The 19,354-nt window shown below is 40.3% G+C and overlaps 1 protein-coding gene and 1 long non-coding RNA gene across 3 annotated transcripts in view; both read right to left on the bottom strand.

The window, feature by feature from the left end:
• The window catches only part of LOC139387123 (uncharacterized), a 39,278-nt gene that overhangs the window by 12,377 nt on the left and 7,547 nt on the right, over positions 1-19,354 (bottom strand). The window contains exons 3-4 of the mRNA XM_071133141.1: positions 12,510-12,614; positions 12,179-12,274 (exon numbers count right to left, since the gene is read on the bottom strand). Of these exons, the coding sequence (XP_070989242.1) occupies positions 12,179-12,274; positions 12,510-12,614 (201 nt within the window). The remainder of the gene's footprint in view (positions 1-12,178; positions 12,275-12,509; positions 12,615-19,354) is intronic.
• Positions 6,589-11,641, bottom strand: LOC139387125 (uncharacterized). 2 transcript variants are annotated; one of them, XR_011629131.1, is made up of 3 exons: positions 10,558-11,641; positions 9,941-10,079; positions 6,589-9,855 (listed from the first exon to the last, which is right to left on the bottom strand). It is a non-coding gene; the product is annotated as an uncharacterized lncRNA (long non-coding RNA). The 2 variants fall into 2 exon arrangements; XR_011629130.1 differs by having other exon boundaries at positions 9,941-11,641.

Here is a 19,354-nt window from a genome sequence, read left to right as displayed (position 1 = left end):
AAGTCACATAATAAGTTGCCTGGACTCACTCTGTGTGCAGTAATAGTGTTTAACATTATTTTATTATGACTACCTCATCTCTGTACCACACACATACAATTATCTGTAAGGCCCCTCAGTCGACCAGTGAATTTCAAATATAGATTCAAAGACCAGGGAGGTTTTCCAATGCCTCACAATGATGGCACCTATTGGTAGATGGGTAAAAATAAAAAGCAAACACTGAATATCCCTTTGAGAATGGTGAAGTTATTAATTACACTTTGGATGGTGTATCAATTCACCCAGTCACTACAAAGATACAGGTGTCCTTCCTAACTAAGTTGCTGGAGAGGAAGGAAACACCCAGGGATTTCACCATGAGGCCAATAGTGACGTTAAAACAGTTACAGACTTTAATGGCTGTGATAAGAGATAACAGGATGGATCAACAACATTGCAGTTACTCCACAATACTAACCTAATTGACAGAGTGAAAAGAAGGAAGCCTGTATAGAATACAAAATATTCAAAACATGCATCCTGTTGTAACAAGGCACTAAAGTACAGTGGTTCCACAGTGGTACAGTGGTTTAAAAGTTGTGAGCTTATGCCGTGGGATTTAGAGGTAATTTGTGGTTTAGTACGGTACCCTGCGCCACCACTTCATTGCTCCAGACCAGCGCAAGGGGGAGTTAGAGCACTGATTATGCTTTTGGGTCCTACTGTGTCTCTGATATGAACCTAAATAGAAACTGATAATTGTGTATGACTTCAGTATTACTTATTAAAACTGTTGTTACACTAAGGTTTTTAATATTTTATTTTTTAGGATTATTTTGCTCTTACTGTAGTACTGTATGCCACTCCCGACCAGTCATGTTGTACAGCGCCTGAGTAGTGCAACGGTCTAAGACACTGCATAGAAGTGCAAGCCGTGTTGCTACAGATGCTGGTTCAATACCTATGCCGGCCTCGACTGGGAGACCCATGAGATGACTGTACGTTTAGGGTTTTTCTCCCTCTACAAACAGAAATAAATCACTCTTAATAACAAACTGGCTTTATGGTTACAATAAAAAATGTAAATGAGTAACAATGTCTCATCCCATGTTAAAAAATGGCCTTTTTCTCGCTCTTTTACGTTATTTGAAAACAAAATCATATCCAAAATATTTAAGGGGCATTGCACTAATAATGGTGCTGACTAGGGAAACGTTCCCATTGTTCTGTTCTTAGTGCCAGTCTGCACGTTCAAACTAAAACAATGTAACTAACAATGGCATCTTTATGCTTTCATTAAAAAAAATTGTATAAAAATACCTTTTCTAAATGCCGATGTTTATTTAGTTATGGATCCATAACGAATTACTATGGGAATAAATATCACTGAATTACAGAAATATCCTCCTTATGTACTTATTGGCGGAGAGTCATGTTATGTTTTTCAATATACTGTAGGCCTACAGTAGCCGACATGAGTCTCACTAGTGTTGAGTAATGTGCTGTTAAAAGTGGTGTAGGTCTTATTGATTTAAAGAGCATATTGAAGTTAAAAGCAATAGCCTACAACTATTTTAGCACAGTTTCGTGCGGCTCTGAGACAAGCATGGGGACAGGTCTTGATAAATCAATGGGATTTTTATTTTCACTGAATCTCCGTTTCGGTATTGGTTAGACAAGAATTAGAAAATTAGGGTGTAGATTAGGGTGTAGATTAGGGTGTAAATGTTATGCTCTTAGTGTAACCTTTATTTTACTGGGCAAGTAAGTTAAGAACAAATTCTGAATTACAAATGACAGCCTACTCCTTCCTCCCTGTCGGGGAATTGAACAGCGGTCTCCGCAGGACACTGGATTCTTTAGCTAAATAGCCCAGTACTGTCCTCCCGACCGTCACGTTGTACAGCTCCATATTTTCCAGTCCATCCTTACGGAAACCCAGAGGGTTTTTAATTTTTCTTGGAATAGAAACACCATAATATGAATCAAAATAATCCCAAACTCTAAAAGTAATTGGAAAGGTAGATACAAATTATTTGTGACATTGTGGTTACAATAAAGAATGTAAACAAGATGTAAACAAGATGCTGTGTTTTTATTTTCAGTAGTGATGAACAGCTGGTGACATTTTGAAAAACTTTTCAAACACTTGTAGTCCGATTATCAGGAAAATAGACTCTTTATAGCCCGGCTACTGTAGTTGTGAACATCCCCCTACCTGCAATGTATTTGATGCTTAAGTACTCTGAAGTGTTACATTTCTAACTCAAAACAGCTGTACAGTATTTCTTCATCAACATCTTTATGCTTTTGTTAATAAAATAATGATGAAAATACTCTTTCAAAATGCTGATGTTTATTTAGCTTTGGATCCATAATGAATTACTATGGGAATAAATATCAGTGAATTACAGAAATACTGGAACAAAGCTGTCTATTGAAGGTAAACAAATGGTTGCTTACTGGAAAATACTCTTTCAAACACACAGTCACGTTGTGGCTATATTTTGGCCTTTATGGGCACGCACAATTGGCCCAGTGTTTCTCTCCCTCTAAAAACAGAAATAAATGTTTTGGCCTTTACAAATATTATTTTTGGGATTTATTCAGATTACAATTGCTCTGTTTTGTTTTTTTGAGAAAAAAAATTACGTCCAAAATATCGTTATATATTATCAAGTCATATAGCCGGCACCTACATAAAGCTGAGTGACTCACTCATTCATGGCTTTGGATCAAAATAAATAAGTACCAACATTCTTTCTGATAGTCTTTAATAAAGAAATGTTTTGGTTATCCTGACCTGGACACCATGTACAGTATTATAATAGCACATTACGGGCTATTAGCAGGACAATATACCTTTACCAACACCTTTCTGTATTTTGATACTTTTTGGATGGAGGCTCTTGCAGTGCAAAATGCGTTGCTACAGATGTAGGTTCGATACCTGTGCCAGCCGCCACTGGGAGACCCACGAGGTGGCTTTTGGTTTTAATTTAGAATCCTTCAACATAGTGACACATCACATTTTTCACATTTCAATAGCTCTTTAACCATTACTCCTAAAACGATCAAAACTGGTTCTAGCTTTTTGTTGGTATACATCTCACACGATTTTTAATTATTTATTTTAATTTGTGAAATTCAATAGTGTCTTGGTCATGTGACCCACACACCTCAAACAAGGTTCATAATGTACACTCAGTGGGCCTACACATTGGACGTTTTTTGTTTGTCCATTTGCATCTCATGAGATTTTAAGAGAATTTATGATAGGTTCAAATTTCAACCGCTCCTTAGTCTTATGACCTACGACCCTCAAACTACTTTCAGAATATCCACTGAGTAGCCGTATATGTAGCACAAGCTTTTGTTTTAATTTAGAATCCTCCAATCCTCTATATGTAATTATTGGCGGAGAGTCACGTCACGTTTTTAGACATACAGTGCCTTGCGAAAGTATTCGGCCCCCTTGAACTTTGCGACCTTTTGCCACATTTCAGGCTTCAAACATAAAGATATGAAACTGATTTTTTTTGTGAAGAATCAACAACAAGTGGGACACAATCATGAAGTGAAACGACATTTATTGGATATTTCAAACTTTTTTAACAAATCAAAAACTGAAAAATTGGGCGTGCAAAATTATTCAGCCCCTTTACTTTCAGTGCAGCAAACTCTCTCCAGAAGTTCAGTGAGGATCTCTGAATGATCCAATGTTGACCTAAATGACTAATGATGATAAATACAATCCACCTGTGTGTAAACAAGTCTCCGTATAAATGCACCTGCACTGTGATAGTCTCAGAGGTCCGTTAAAAGCGCAGAGAGCATCATGAAGAACAAGGAACACACCAGGCAGGTCCGAGATACTGTTGTGAAGAAGTTTAAAGCCGGATTTGGATACAAAACGATTTCTCAAGCTTTAAACATCCCAAGGAGCACTGTGCAAGCGATAACATTGAAATGGAAGGAGTATCAGACCACTGCAAATCTACCAAGACCTGGCCGTCCCTCTAAACTTTCAGCTCATACAAGGAGAAGACTGATCAGAGATGCAGCCAAGAGGCCCATGATCACTCTGGTTGAACTGCAGAGATCTACAGCTGAGGTGGGAGACTCTGTCCATAGGACAACAATCAGTCGTATATTGCACAAATCTGGCCTTTATGGAAGAGTGGCAAGAAGAAAGCCATTTCTTAAAGATATCCATAAAAAGTGTCGTTTAAAGTTTGCCACAAGCCACCTGGGAGACACACCAAACATGTGGAAGAAGGTGCTCTGGTCAGATGAAACCAAAATTGAACTTTTTGGCAACAATGCAAAACGTTATGTTTGGCGTAAAAGCAACACAGCTGAACACACCATCCCCACTGTCAAACATGGTGGTGGCAGCATCATGGTTTGGGCCTGCTTTTCTTCAGCAGGGACAGGGAAGATGGTTAAAATTGATGGGAAGATGGATGGAGCCAAATACAGGACCATTCTGGAAGAAAACCTGATGGAGTCTGCAAAAGACCTGAGACTGGGACGGAGATTTGTCTTCCAACAAGACAATGATCCAAAACATAAAGCAAAATCTACAATGGAATGGTTCAAAAATAAACATATCCAGGTGTTAGAATGGCCAAGTCAAAGTCCAGACCGGAATCCAATCGAGAATCTGTGGAAAGAACTGAAAACTGCTGTTCACAAATGCTCTCCATCCAACCTCACTGAGCTCGAGCTGTTTTGCAAGGAGGAATGGGAAAAAATGTCAGTCTCTCGATGTGCAAAACTGATAGACATACCCCAAGCGACTTACAGCTGTAATCGCAGCAAAAGGTGGCGCTACAAAGTATTAACTTAAGGGGGCTGAATAATTTTGCACGCCCAATTTTTTAGTTTTTGATTTGTTAAAAAAGTTTGAAATATCCAATAAATGTCGTTCCACTTCATGATTGTGTCCCACTTGTTGATTCTTCACAAAAAAATACAGTTTTATATCTTTATGTTTGAAGCCTGAAATGTGGCAAAAGGTTGCAAAGTTCAAGGGGGCCGAATACTTTCGCAAGGCACTGTACTGTAGGCCTACCGTAGGCGACATGATTCTCACTAGTGTTGAGTAATGTGCTGTTAAACGTGGTGTAGGTCTTATTTATTTAAAGAGCATGTTGAAGTTAGAAGCCTACTCCAGCCTACTCCTTCCTCTTCATCAGGGAATTGAACCCCGGTCTCCCGTGTGCCCGCATTCTTTATTACAGCCATTATTGAAGGCTATCAAATGCTTCTCAAAGATGGTAGTCAAACTAGCACTAACTAGCATTAATGGTACCAGTGGTTCACACTTAAATAAAGTGCCATAGAATTCTGTGGCAACATGCAAGCTGCGCCACAGCACGCTGCAACCTTTAAAGGAATGTAATACCACTGTAATACTGTAAAAAAATTGGCTAAGTAATTCACTTTTGGTCCTGAAAACAAAGTGTTACGTTTGGGGCAAATCCAATGCAACACATTACCGCGTACCACTCTCTGTATTTTCAAGCATAGGTGGTGTTATGGGTATGCTTGTAAACGTTAAGGACTGTGGAGTTTTTCAGGATAAAAAAGAAACGGAATGGAGATAAGCACATGCAAAATCCTAGAGGAAAACCTGGTTCAGTCTGCTTTCCACCAGACACTATGAGATTAATTCACCTTTCAGCAGGATAATAACCTAAAACATAAATCTACACTGGAGTTGCTTAACAAGAATACAGTGAATGTTGAGTGAGTGGCCGATTTACAATTTGGACTTAAATCTACTTGAAAATCTATGGCAAGACCTGAAAATGGTTGTCAATCAATGATCAACGACCAATTTGACAGAGCTCGAAGAATGTTTTTTTTATGAATTTTTTTTGCACAATCCAGGTGTGGAAAGCTCTTAACCAGTGGGCAAAACCTGGTTGAAAAGATGTCTTATGACGTATTATTCTGGTCGCAAAAATGTTGAAATAGGACGTTTTGTTTTATGTCTTTTTACTGACCAGAATATTATGTATTTTTCTGACCACCCTACGACCAGTTGGTCATAATTCTGACCACTATTATGTGCTGCTATATGATGTAGCCTACTGGTGGTCATAGTTAATACCTCGTCAGGTGGTCATTACCAGGTTATGATTACAGTTTATTACATACACTCTTAGAAAAAAAATTGTTCTTCAGCTGTCCCCATAGGAGAACCCTTCTTGGTTCTAGGGAGAAGCCTTTTTGGTTCCACGTAGTACCCTTTTTGTTTTCATGTAGAACCCCCTGTGGAAAGGGTCCTACATAGAACCAAAAAGGGTTCACCTGAAACCAAAAAGGGTTCTTCAAAGGGTTCTCCTATGGGAACTGGTGAATAACCTTTTTAGGTTCTAGATAGAAAAAAAGGTGCTAAGAGTGTACTGTAAAATGTATTGCAGAGGATAAAGTTTGATATTGAAAACATTGCTGATTACATTTATATTTGTTCCATAGTCACCAATTACATTTAATCTGCAACATATTCTTACATTTAAAATAGATCAAGCAATGGCAAAACAAATCTACATCACAATTTACAGTAATTGTTTCATAATTCACTCAGACATTAGATGTATAGAAAGACTGGGACAGAGTATATAAAGGCCCATTGTTTTATTTGATTAATGATTAATCAGAGCGGTGTGATGGGGTAGATCCTCATCAAGGAGCTCTGAACACAAAAGGCGATCTGGAGCCTAATGGCCCTCTTGAAGAGTCATGTGATGGGTCAGATCTGCAGTAAAGACAATCAGCACATTACATATTAATCAATAATGAGATTTTAAAAGCAAACTAGAAAAGGATATCACTGAAGAAACTTTGTGGACTCAGCTGGCTAAAAGTATTTCCTTGGTACTAGTTGAAAATGTTGTGACAGTTATAGCTTAGAGATGTCTTTAACAAATAGCAACTTGCTCTTATACAGTACCTGTCATTTTGGGACTCATTCCAGGCCTTTCCTTATTTGTACTATTTTCTACGTTGTAGAATAATAGTGAAGACATCAAAACTACGAAATAAAACATATGGAATCATGTAGTAAACAAAAAAGTGTTAAACAAATCAAAATATATATTTGAGATTCTTCAAAGTAGTGACCCTTTGCCTTGACAGCTTTGCACACTCTTGGCATTCTCTCAACCAGGTTCATGAGGTAGTCACCAGAATGCATTTCAAATAACAGGTGTGTCTTGTTAAAAATTAATTTGTTGAATTTCTTTCATTCTTAACGTGTTTGAGCCAATCAGTTGTGTTGTGACATGGTAAAAGACCAAGTCCATATTATGGCAAGAACAGCTCAAATAAGCAAAGAGAAATGATAGTCCATCATTACTTTAAGACATGAAGGTCAGTTAAATTGGAAAATGTCAAGAACTTTGAAAGTTTCTTCAAGTGCAGTCTCAAAAACCATCAAGCGCTATGATGAACACTGGCTCTCATGAGGACCGCCACAGGAAAGGAAGACCCAGAGATACCTCTGCTGCAGAGGATAAGTTCATTAGAGTTACCAGCCTCAGGAATTGCAGCCCAAATAAATACTTCAGAGTTCAAGTAACAGACACATCTCAACATTAACTGTTCAGAGGAGACATGAATCAGGCCTTCATTGTCAAATTGCTGCAAAGAAACCACTACTAAAGGACACCAATAAGAAGAGACTTGCTTGGGCCAAGAAACATGAGCAAAGGACATTAGACAGGTGAAATCTGTCCTTTGGTCTGATGAGTCCAAATGTGAGATTTTTGGTTCCAACCTGTCTTTGTGATACACAGAGTAGGTGAACGGATGATCTTCGCATGTGTGGTTCCCACTGTGAAGCACGGAGGAAGTGCGATGGTGTGGGGGTGCTTTGCTGGTGACACTGTTAGTGATTTATTTTGAATTCAAGGCACACTTAACCAGCATGGCTACCACAGCATTCTGCAGCGATACGCCATTCCATCTGGTTTGCGCTTAGTGGAAGAATAACAAGACAATGACTCAACACACCTCCAGGCTGTCTAAGGGCGATTTGACCAAGAAAGAAAAGTGAAGTGAGATCTGCATCAGATGACCTGGCCTCCACAAATCATCCAACCTCAACTCAATTGAGACCATTTGGGATGAGTTGGACCGCAGAAGGAAGAAAAAGCAGCCAACAACTGCTCAGAATATTTCATAGTTCTGATGTCTTCACTACTATTCTACAATGTAGACAAACTGTTGGAAAAGCATTCCAGATGAAGCTAGTTGAGAGAATGCCAAGTGCATGTAAAGCTGTCATCAAGGCAAAGGGTGGCTACTTTGAAGAATCTAAAATCTTAAATATACTTTGATTTGCTTAACACTTTTTTGGTTACTATATGATTCCATATGTGTTATTTCATAGTTTTGATGTCTTCACTACTATTCTACAATGTAGACAATAGTACAAATAAATAAAAACAGTTGAATGAGTAGGTGTGTCCAAACTTTTGACTGGTATTGTACATACTTTGCCTCCTCCTCCACCAGGGTGGTCACGGGCATATTTTAAGACTTTCCAGAGGGCCTGCAACACAATAACCTCTTGAGTTTTCGGACACTTACTGTATGCATAGAAAGAGAAGAAAATAAATGAATGATTGGCATAATGTGGGCATGCAGGACACGACAGAACAGTAATGCACAGTAAAACAGTCAGAATCTACTATAAGTAAGGCAAAGGCATGTTTGCTCTTCTGTCCCTTCATATTGAAGTGAGACATTAATTCATTGGTCAACAATCTGAAACATTTTTAAGAAAGAGGATATCAAAATTAGACAGTAGTTGGATAATTACCATTTTTAACTCATCTCTAAATAGTAAAGTTTTGCTTAATCTGAATTCATGTTGTAATATTCAAACAACTTCTTATATAACACAGCGCTCCAAAATCCTGTGGACATTGTTACGGACAGAGGTTCCCCCAATTGAGGACAGCTTGCTAGTCTTAAACAAAGAAAGCTAAATACAACAACAATGTAAGTATGTGTAGGAGGCAATAGAAACCAATAAGTCGTGTGTGTCATATCATTCTTACAACAAATATTGTTAGAAATGGGTGTAATTCCAAATCTCTTCCTCTTCTCTGCAACTGCACACGTGTGAGTTTGTGTTGAATTAGGACTCATGGGTTGTGCACCTGAAAAAAAGGTGAGTTAAAATAGGATTCGATTTGCTTTACAAATGTATATTATTGCTACTTCAAATTGTATCTACTTACACAACACTCTGAGGAAAAAAAGGGTTCCAAAAGGGTTCTTCGGCTGTCCCCATAGGATAACCCTTTTTGGTTCCATGTAGAACCCCTTTGGGTTCCATGTATAACACTCTATGGAAAGGGTTCTACATGAAACCCAAAATACATCTACCTGGAACCAAAGGGGTTTACTTGGAACCAAAAAGGGTTCTTCAAAGGGTTCTCATATGGGGACAGCCGATTGAAGCCTTTAAGGTTCTAGATAGCACCCTTTTTTCTAAGAGTGTAAGATCGGGCAGCAGAATAGGCAGCTGAATAGCATGTCTCTTGGGAAATCTAGTCTCAGTGACACCTGATGCAATGAAAAAAGTTAATGATCATCAGCATTGCTAGTACAAACCTAACCTTTACAAAGTTGGTTGGTAGGAATCAATACACACTGAAGATCAGAGTATCAAACCGAAGAAACAAACATTTTGCAAACAACTTACTGTCAATTACTATTGATTTAAAGAGGAGTGGTTCTGCTCTCTCCTTTACCTGGGATGTGGCAGAATAGGTAGGTCACTGGTAATTGAGTGGGTGGCCAGGCACTGCTGTAAAGGCCATGCATCAGGTCATTGACATGTTTCAGGAACTGTAAAGACAAATCATGATTAGCCATTACCCAAGGTCTTCACGAAGTTAGACATAGCCTAGAAAGTGCATTGACAATGTTGCACCTCAGCCTTCCGGCAGACAGGCTCTCTCTCTCCATCTATGTTTTGCTGCCTATTTGCATTTCTTAGTCCGCAGACTGGATAACTTCTATACTCATTCCCATTTTTTCCTCCTCCAACCTTCCATCCAAGCTAGAGTTTCCTGCAAAAAAAGAGAACCAATAATTGAAAAAGGCAGTTGAGAGGTGTAATGTTAGAATGAGTGTTGAGGAGGAGCAGGGACAGGCAAAATGTATCATATTGTCAAATTAAATATAGACAAAAATATCTCTTGATGAATCAAGAAAGTCTAAACATCCATATGGGGGGTACACGTTTCAAGAATTAGGCTAGCTTACCGTCTCACACATAATAAATGTTTACTATATGTGTATTCATGCACCATCTCTCTCTCGCAATGTTGACAATCTTTTCTTTAAGGTATTGTGGTCATAATCATCATCTCTTCCCCCTCTCTCTCCCAGAACACACACTCATAGCTAGCATGACAATGTTGACATGATCATCATCTCTCACGCACACACGCAGAGAACACACACATTTACTTTCATTAACTAAACATATATCAAAATGTTAGCTAGCTAGACCCAACGCCTACAAAAGGTAAAATTAAAACTTACCATGTCCATGGAGATTAGCCAGAGAGCTAACGTTAGACAGCTAGTTAGCTAAAATTAGCCAGCCAATATAGCTAGCTAGCAAATCTTTCCTTGATGTTCTTCTCCCCAACAAACCACTGCTTCAATTACAAAAGTAAAAAAAGATTGCAGGAAAACAGGGACTACCACAGCAGGCAAATCTTTTAGTTGTTTTGTTTAAATTTCAAGAAACTGTTGTCGTTTTCCAACTGTGTTGTTGTGTAGCCTATTGGGCGAGCTGTCCCAACTAAAATGGAATGTTGGAATGTTGACCTATGCGCTCGAGTAGGCTGCGATGAGATCTATTGCTGTGCATGAAGCACAGATTCCAATCCAAGTTTTAGCTGGAACTGATATCCCTACCTCCTAATTTAGCTACTGAAATTAAAATGCAATTACAGCACACATTATGTTAATTGTTTAAAAGCTTTAAGGAAAAATATTATAGTCATATTATCTGGGTCAAATTCAGGTGCAATCATTTTGTACAAATTATTGATTGAAAAAAAAGGTGATAAAAATAGGGTTTTGTAAATCCTGGTGGATTGTAGCAGGATACTGAAATAAAAGACTAGGCCTACATGTTATTTGTTAGTCATAATAGAACATCAAAACAGCATTCAGTGGAACAGAAGAACATGTGCAGCACAATAAACAGTACAATTAGTTAACACAGACAAAAGATTACCATTAGACAGCCAACACACACGGCAAGCTACCAGATATCATTAATTAAACAACCATTATTTCATTGTTCCGCAGTTTTACTGCATTTTAACAGCAGTGCCATTTTTTAAGGGTATCCTGTCATATTGTGAATTGTCTTACATGCTGGTTGCCTAGAACACATGTTAAGGAAGTTAATGTGCACTTTTCAATTGGGTGGACTGCAACTACGAAAAACATAGCCTTTAGTAAAAGCAAAAGCATTTATAGTATCGGATATTCTCTAAAGTAGGTACAATCTCTGATAGCTATAGGACCATAGAGACTGTCAAAAATATTTTTCATGACGTCAAAAAGACGTAATGTAGAAGACGTCTTAATTAATCTGGTTGTGATCTGGTTATGACCAGATTTCAACCAGTAAAAGATGTCTTTATTACATTTTATGCCCACTGGGTAGAGATTTATCCAGAAACACTCACAGCTATAATCAATGCCAAAGGTGCTTCTACAAAGTATTGACTCAGGGGTTATGAATACTTGTAAATGTAAATGATGAATGTAAATGTAAATGAGATATGTATGTAGTTTAATTTTCAATAAATGTACAAACATTTCTAAAAACATGTTTTCACTTTGTCATTATGGGGCATTGTGTGAGGAAAAAAACAACTATTTAATACATTTTGAATTCAGGCTATAAAAAAATGTGGAATAGGTCAAGGGGTATGAATACTTTCCGAAGGCACTGTACATACATACAGAAATAGTGAATAAGATAAGCCTGGAAATACAGTTGTTGGTTTGCAATCTATGGCTAAAAAAACGGGTTCCGTTGAAATGAACAGCTCACTCACTATGATTCTCGCACCAGGTTGGACACGGAAGCAGTGAAATGCAATCATGTCCCTTTTCCCCAGCATGTTATGACACTGACCTGAAAGAAGAGTTCCCTCTCCTCTGGCTGCTCCAGTAGGGTTTCAATCAGCTTCATGAAGCTGGCCTCTGATGCTTCCACCTTTGGATCTGAAACCTGCAGCAATAATGCACAGTGAGTAAGTAAAGCTAACCATAGGCTAACAAGACTTCCTATACACTGTTGATCTACTGAATATAGACATTTAGTAAATATACATACTGACTTACATACATAATCTTTTGAGGCAAATGTGGGAATAAAACCCACATTACAAGTATCATGTTTCAAGGACCACACTATTACCAACAGAGCTATTAGAATCAAGGTTCCTTCTCCGAGCAGTCCTCACCTCTCCCTTCTGATTGGAGACACAGCTCCTTATCCTGTTCAGGTGTGGCTGGACAGTATCAGGGCGACACAGCTCATCATCACAGCGACACAACTCCAGAACCAGCTGTCAATCAAATGGGAATTGATCAAAAATGGCAGCAGGTGTGTGATTGTTGAGTTCAATGTTTAAGTAGGATGAGGTTGCACTTATCTAATGTAAATCTCGCATTTTCCTAGGGCTGGCACAGTAATTGTATAATCGTGTAACCGACTATTATGGATGAAGGCCGTCATGTAAATAAAATAACTATCATAAGCGTTTTAATTCAAATTAAAAAAAAAATGTTTTATCAACTTAATTTTGAAGTGGACAAACTTGACCTAAATATAGTAAAATAAAAGTAAACATGGTTCACATCTAACAGCCGATATAAGGAAAGACGAGAGGACACAAAAATAGCCAGTTTTAGAATTTAGTGTTGTGGTACAGATAGGGCAGAAAGCCTACTGGTTAAGAGTGGGGGGCCAGTATTTTTATTTATTAAGGATCCCCATTAGCTGCTCTTCCTGTGGTCCAGCAACATTAAGGAAGTTATATACAATAAAAAATATGACATAACACTTTTCACAACACATTAATTGTGTGGCCTCAGGCCACTACTCTACTACCACATATATACAATCCATGTGTATGTGTGTGTATAGTGCGTGTGTATGCCTTTTCACAGTCCCCGCTGTCCCATAAGGTGGGTTTTTATCTGAGGGTTTTTGTAACAGAAAGGTTGCTGGTTTGAATCCCCTAGCTGACCAGATGAAAAATCTGTCGATGTGCCCTGGAGCTAGGGCTGGGTGGTATACCATATATACCGGTATTGATGCACAGACTGGTTTGGGTTTTTACTTTACCTTCTATAACGGTATTTGAATGTTTGGCTTGTTAAATGTGTAACGTAAATGTGTAACGTCCATTTTTATAGTTTACTTTTTATAGTTTATAGTTTAGTTTTCTCAAATGGAAATGCAGAAATGTATGAAAATGCTGAAATTATTTTTGGGTTCAATTGAACAGTATAAAACAATCAGAATAGACATAGGGATTTCAATGGGTCTGTGTTGCCACCCTAGGGTTATGCACTACTCACTACTTTTATTATAAAAAAATATAAAATATAGTCAAATACCATCATACCATAAAACATTGTTTAAATAACGTGATATGATATATTGTCCATATCGCCCAGCCCTACCTTGAGCAAGGCACTTAACCCTAAAATCTCCCGTAAGTCGCTATGGATAAGAGTGTCTGCTAAATGACTAAAATCCAGTGGTGTAAAGTACTTAAGTTGTTTTTTGGGGTATCTATACTTAACTTCACTAATTATATTTGACAACTTTTGAGATGAAGAATGAGTCTGTTTCTGTGGTAACATGGACTCTTTACAACTTTGTTGATCCTTGTTGTAGCAAATGAGTATCATGAAATACACGTACTCATGCCTGTAGCAAAACATTTTCAACGGAAACCATTTACTCCAAACGTAAAATGGTTCGCAACGAAAACAAGTTTCTACTGGACAAACGTTGCGGCACAGCTATTTTCAGGTCCCTCCAAAGATGTTCAATCGGCTTCAAGTCCGGGCCACTCAAGAAATTCTGAGACTTGTCCCGAAGCCATTCCTGCATTGTCTTGGCTGTGTGCTTAAGGTCGTTGTCCTGTTGGAAGGTGAACCTTTGCCCAAGTTTGAGGCCCTGAGCGCTCTGGAGAAGGTTTTCATCAACGATCTCTCTGTACTTTGCTCCGTTCATCTTTCCCTCAATTCTGATTAGTCTTCCAGTCCCTGCCGCTGAAAAACATCCCCACAGTATGATGCTGCCACCACCATGCTTCACCATAGGGATGGTGCCAGGTTTCCTCCAGACGTGACACTTGGAATTAAGATCAAAGAGCTCAAACTTGGTTTCATCAGACCAGAGAATCTTGTTTCTCATGATCTGAGAGTCCTTTAGGTGCCTTTTGGCAAACTCCAAGCAGGCTGTCATGTGCCTTTTACTGAGGAGTGGCTTCCGCCTGGTCACTTTACCATAAAGGCCTGATTGGTGGAGTGCTGCAGAGATGGTTGTCCTTCTGGAAGGTTCTCCCATCTCCACAGAGGAACTCTGGAGCTCTGTCAGAGTGACCATCGTGTTCTTGGTCACCTCCCTGACTAAGGCCCTTCTCCCCTGATTGCTCAGTTTGGCCGGGCGGCCAGCTCTAGGAAGTCTTGGTGGTTCCAAACTTCTTCCGAGTCTCAGAGTAAAGGATCTGAATACTTATGTAAATAAGGTCTCTATTTATTTTTTAATTGCAAAAATATCTAAACACCCATTTTCATTTTGTCATTATGGTGTATTGTGTGTAGATTGATGAGATTTTTATTTTATTTAATCCTTTCAGGAATAAGGCTGTAACGTACCAAAGTGTTGAAAAGGGAATGGGTCTGAATTAGGGATGCACGATATATCGGTGAACATATCAGAAACAGACAATATTAGCTAAAAATTCCAACATCTGCCTCGGCCGATGTCTAGTTCAACACTGATGTACCTAACCGATGTCAAAGCTGACGTGCACACCTATATAACGTAAGAACATGATGTAATGATGCCAAGTTAAATTTTGTGCTATACGTGCAACACAGCATTCCTAACCTAGACCAAAATGTCTGCTGTGTGCATCGAGCAGTCAACAAGTCGAGCAGTCATTTGAAAGAGTAACAAAATTTCAGCGAGACAACTCAAAAGCGAAATCCATTAAAGCCAAGATAACGGAATTAATTCCCCTTTACAATCAACTGTTCTCTGTTGTGGGTGATATTGGCTTTCGCCGACTGGTTGAGCACCGGCACACATGACCAAGTGCACTTTTTTTTCAGATGTTGCCCTACTGGAGTTACACAGTAATAGCGTCACTGCTATTAGCGTCACCACTTGCATACTATGGAACACCATTTGGGTCTTTGCGTATCAAAAAAAAAAAACAGTTGCACTGTCAAAGCTGTACAAAAAAGTCTGCAAACAAGCAAACACCAGCCATGAACTATGTGTTTACAATAGCGCATTGGTAATAAAGCATAATTTGTTCGACTGCAACGTCTGGGGTAGCTAGCTTTAGTTTGGTACCCAGCTAGGGCCAATAAAACCAGGACGTGTGCTCCGGGCATGTGCTGACCAACAGGCAGGTGTCTTCACTGACATTTTCAACATGTCCCTGATTGAATACCAACATGTTTCAAGCAGACCATCATAGTCCCTGTGCTTAAGAACACAAAGGCAACCTGCCTAAATGACTACAGACCCGTAGCACTCACGTCCGTAGCCATGAAGTGCTTTGAAATGTTGGTCATGGCTCACATCAACACCATCATCCCAGAAACCCTAGACCCACTCCAATTGCATACCGCCCAAACAGATCCACAGATGATGCAATCTCTATTGCACTCCACACTGCTCTTTCCCACCTGGACAAAAGGAACACCTATGTGAGAATGCTATTCAAATCAAATCAAATTTTATTTGTCACATACACATGGTTAGCAGATGTTAATGCGAGTGTAGCGAAATGCTTGTGCTTCTAGTTCCGACAATGCAGTAATAACAAGTAATCTAACTAACAATTCCAAAACTACTGTCTTGTACACAGTGTAAGGGGATAAAGAATATGTACATAAGGATATATGAATGAGTGATGGTACAGAGCAGCATAGGCAAGATACAGTAGATGGTATCGGGTACAGTATGTACAAATGAGATGAGTATGTAAACAAAGTGGCATAGTATAGTATAAAGTGGCTAGTGATACATGTATTACATAAGGATACCGTCGATGATATAGAGTACAGTATATACGTATGCGTATGAGATGAATAATGTAGGGTAAGTAACATTTATATAAGGTAGCATTGTTTAAAGTGGCTAGTGATATATTTACATCATTTCCCATCAATTCACATTATTAAAGTGGCTGGAGTTGAGTCAGTGTCAGTGTGTTGGCAGCAGCCACTCAGTGTTAGTGGTGGCTGTTTAACAGTCTGATGGCCTTGAGATAGAAGCTGTTTTTCAGTCTCTCGGTCCCAGCTTTGATGCACCTGTACTGACCTCGCCTTCTGGATGATAGCGGGGTGAACAGGCAGTGGCTCGGGTGGTTGATGTCCTTGATGATCTTTATGGCCTTCCTGTGACATCGGGTGGTGTAGGTGTCCTGGAGGGCAGGTAGTTTGCCCCCGGTGATGCGTTGTGCAGACCTCACTACCCTCTGGAGAGCCTTACGGTTGAGGGCGGTGCAGTTGCCATACCAGGCGGTGATACAGCCCGCCAGGATGCTCTCGATTGTGCATCTGTAGAAGTTTGTGAGTGCTTTTGGTGACAAGCCGAATTTCTTCAGCCTCCTGAGGTTGAAGAGGCGCTGCTGCGCCTTCTTCACGATGCTGTCTGTGTGAGTGGACCAATTCAGTTTGTCATGTGTATGCCGAGGAACTTAAAACTTGCTACCCTCTCCACTACTGTTCCATCGATGTGGATAGGGGGGTGTTCCCTCTGCTCATCTCCTTAGTTTTGTTGACGTTGAGTGTGAGGTTGTTTTCCTGACACCACACTCCGAGGGCCCTCACCTCCTCCCTGTAGGCCGTCTCATCGTTGTTGGTAATCAAGCCTACCACTGTTGTGTCGTCCGCAAACTTGATGATTGAGTTGGAGGCGTGCGTGGCCACGCAGTCGTGGGTGAACAGGGAGTACAGGAGAGGGCTCAGAACGCAACCTTGTGGGGCCCCAGTGTTGAGGATCAGCGGGGAGGAGATGTTGTTGCCTACCCTCACCACCTGGGGGCGGCCCGTCAGGAAGTCCAGTACCCAGTTGCACAGGGCGGGGTCGACCCAGGGTCTCGAGCTTGATGACGAGCTTGGAGGGTACTATGGTGTTGAATGCCGAGCTGTAGTCGATGAACAGCATTCTCACATAGTACCCTTGTCCAGATGGGTTAGGGCAGTGTGCATCACGTAAGCGGTAAGGAGTGGGTCTACAGGTAGGGTGGAGGTGATATGGTCCTTGACTAGTCTCTCAAAGCACTTCATGATGACGGATGTGAGTGCTACGGGGCGGTAGTCATTTAGCTCAGTTATTCATTGACTACAGCTCAGCGTTCAACACCATAGTACCCTCAACTGGACCCTGGACTTCCCTCTGCAACTGGACCCTGGACTTCCTGACGGGTCACCCCAGGTGGTGAGGGTAGGTAGCAACACATCTGTCACACTGATCCTCAAAACTGGAGCTCCCCAGGGGTGCATGCTTAAGTCCCCTCCTGTACTCCCTGTTCACCCACGACTGCAAGGCCAGGCACGAGTCCAACACCATCATTAAGTTTGCAGACGACACAACAGTGGTAGGCCTGATCACCGACAATGACAAGACAGCCAATAGGGAGGAGGTCAGAGTCCTGGCCGGGTGGTGCCAGAATAACAACATATCCCTCAACGTAACCAAGACTAAGGAGATGATTGTGGACTACAGGAAAAGGACCACAGAGCACGTCCCCATTCTCATCGACGGGGCTGTAGTGGAGCAGGTTGAGAGCTTCAAATCCCTTGGTGTCCACATCAACAACAAACTAGAATGGTCCAAACACCAATACAGTCGTGGAGAGGGCACGACAAAGCCTATTCCCCCTCAGGAAACTAAAAAGATTTTGCATGGGTCCTGAGATCCCCAAAAGGTTCTACAGCTGCAACATCGAGAGCATCCTGACCGGTTGCATCACTGCCTGGTACAGCAATTGCTCTGCCTCCGATCGCAACGCACTTTAGTGCGTACGGCCCAATACATCACTGGGGCAAAGCTGCCTGCCATCCAGGACCTTTACACCAGGCGGTGTCAGAGGAAGGCCCTAAACATTGTCAAAGAAACCAGCCACCCCAGTCATAGACTGTTCTCTCTACTACCACATGGCAAGCGGTACTGGAGTGCCAAGTCTAGGACAAAAAGGCTTCTCAACAGTTTTTACCCCCAAGCCATAAGACTTCTGAATGGTTACCTGGACTATTTGTATTGCGTGCCCCCCCAACCACTTTTATGCTGCTGCTACTCTCTGTTTATCTTATATGCATAGTCACTTTAACCATACATCCATGTACATACATACAATAAAATTTGATTTGATTTGATTTGATACTACCGCTATTGGCCCGACCAACCAGTGCTCCCACACATTGGCTAACTGGGCTATCTGCATTGCGTCCCACCTCCCGCCAACCCCTCCTTTTACGCTACTCCTACTCTCTGTTTATCATATATGCATAGTCACTTTAACCATACCTACATGTACATACTACCTCAATAAGCCTGACTAACCGGTGTCTGTATATTGCCTTGCTACTCTTATTTTCAAATCTATTTTTACTGTTGTTTAATTTCTTTACTTACCTACACACACACACACACACACACACATACCTTTTTTTCGCACTATTGGTTAGAGCCTGTAAGAAAGCATTTCACTGTAAGGTCTACCTGTTGTATTGGGCGCACGTGACAAATAAACTTTGATTTGATTTGAAAACAATAACCAGTAGAAACTGCAGTCATTTTCATTATTCTTAGCAATGATTTAGGAATCCTAGTGAGTAAGTATTAGCTAGGTTGCCACTTGTTGTTTGCCTAATGAAATTGAACTTGCTTCATCTGGCTAGTGAGGATCGACCGGAACGGGTTATGGGTTGTGAAGCTAGCCACAATAAGGATTAGGCACAATAGAGGAATTTGCGGTTTGCCTTCAAAATAAATGTATCATTGACAGTGATGCAAATAGTAGAATTATACCATACTTTTATTTTG

This window comes from Oncorhynchus clarkii, chromosome 28 (genome assembly GCF_045791955.1).
Source record: "Oncorhynchus clarkii lewisi isolate Uvic-CL-2024 chromosome 28, UVic_Ocla_1.0, whole genome shotgun sequence".
NCBI classification, from domain to species: Eukaryota; Metazoa; Chordata; class Actinopteri; order Salmoniformes; family Salmonidae; genus Oncorhynchus; species Oncorhynchus clarkii.
This window is presented reverse-complemented; position numbering and strand designations above follow the sequence as displayed.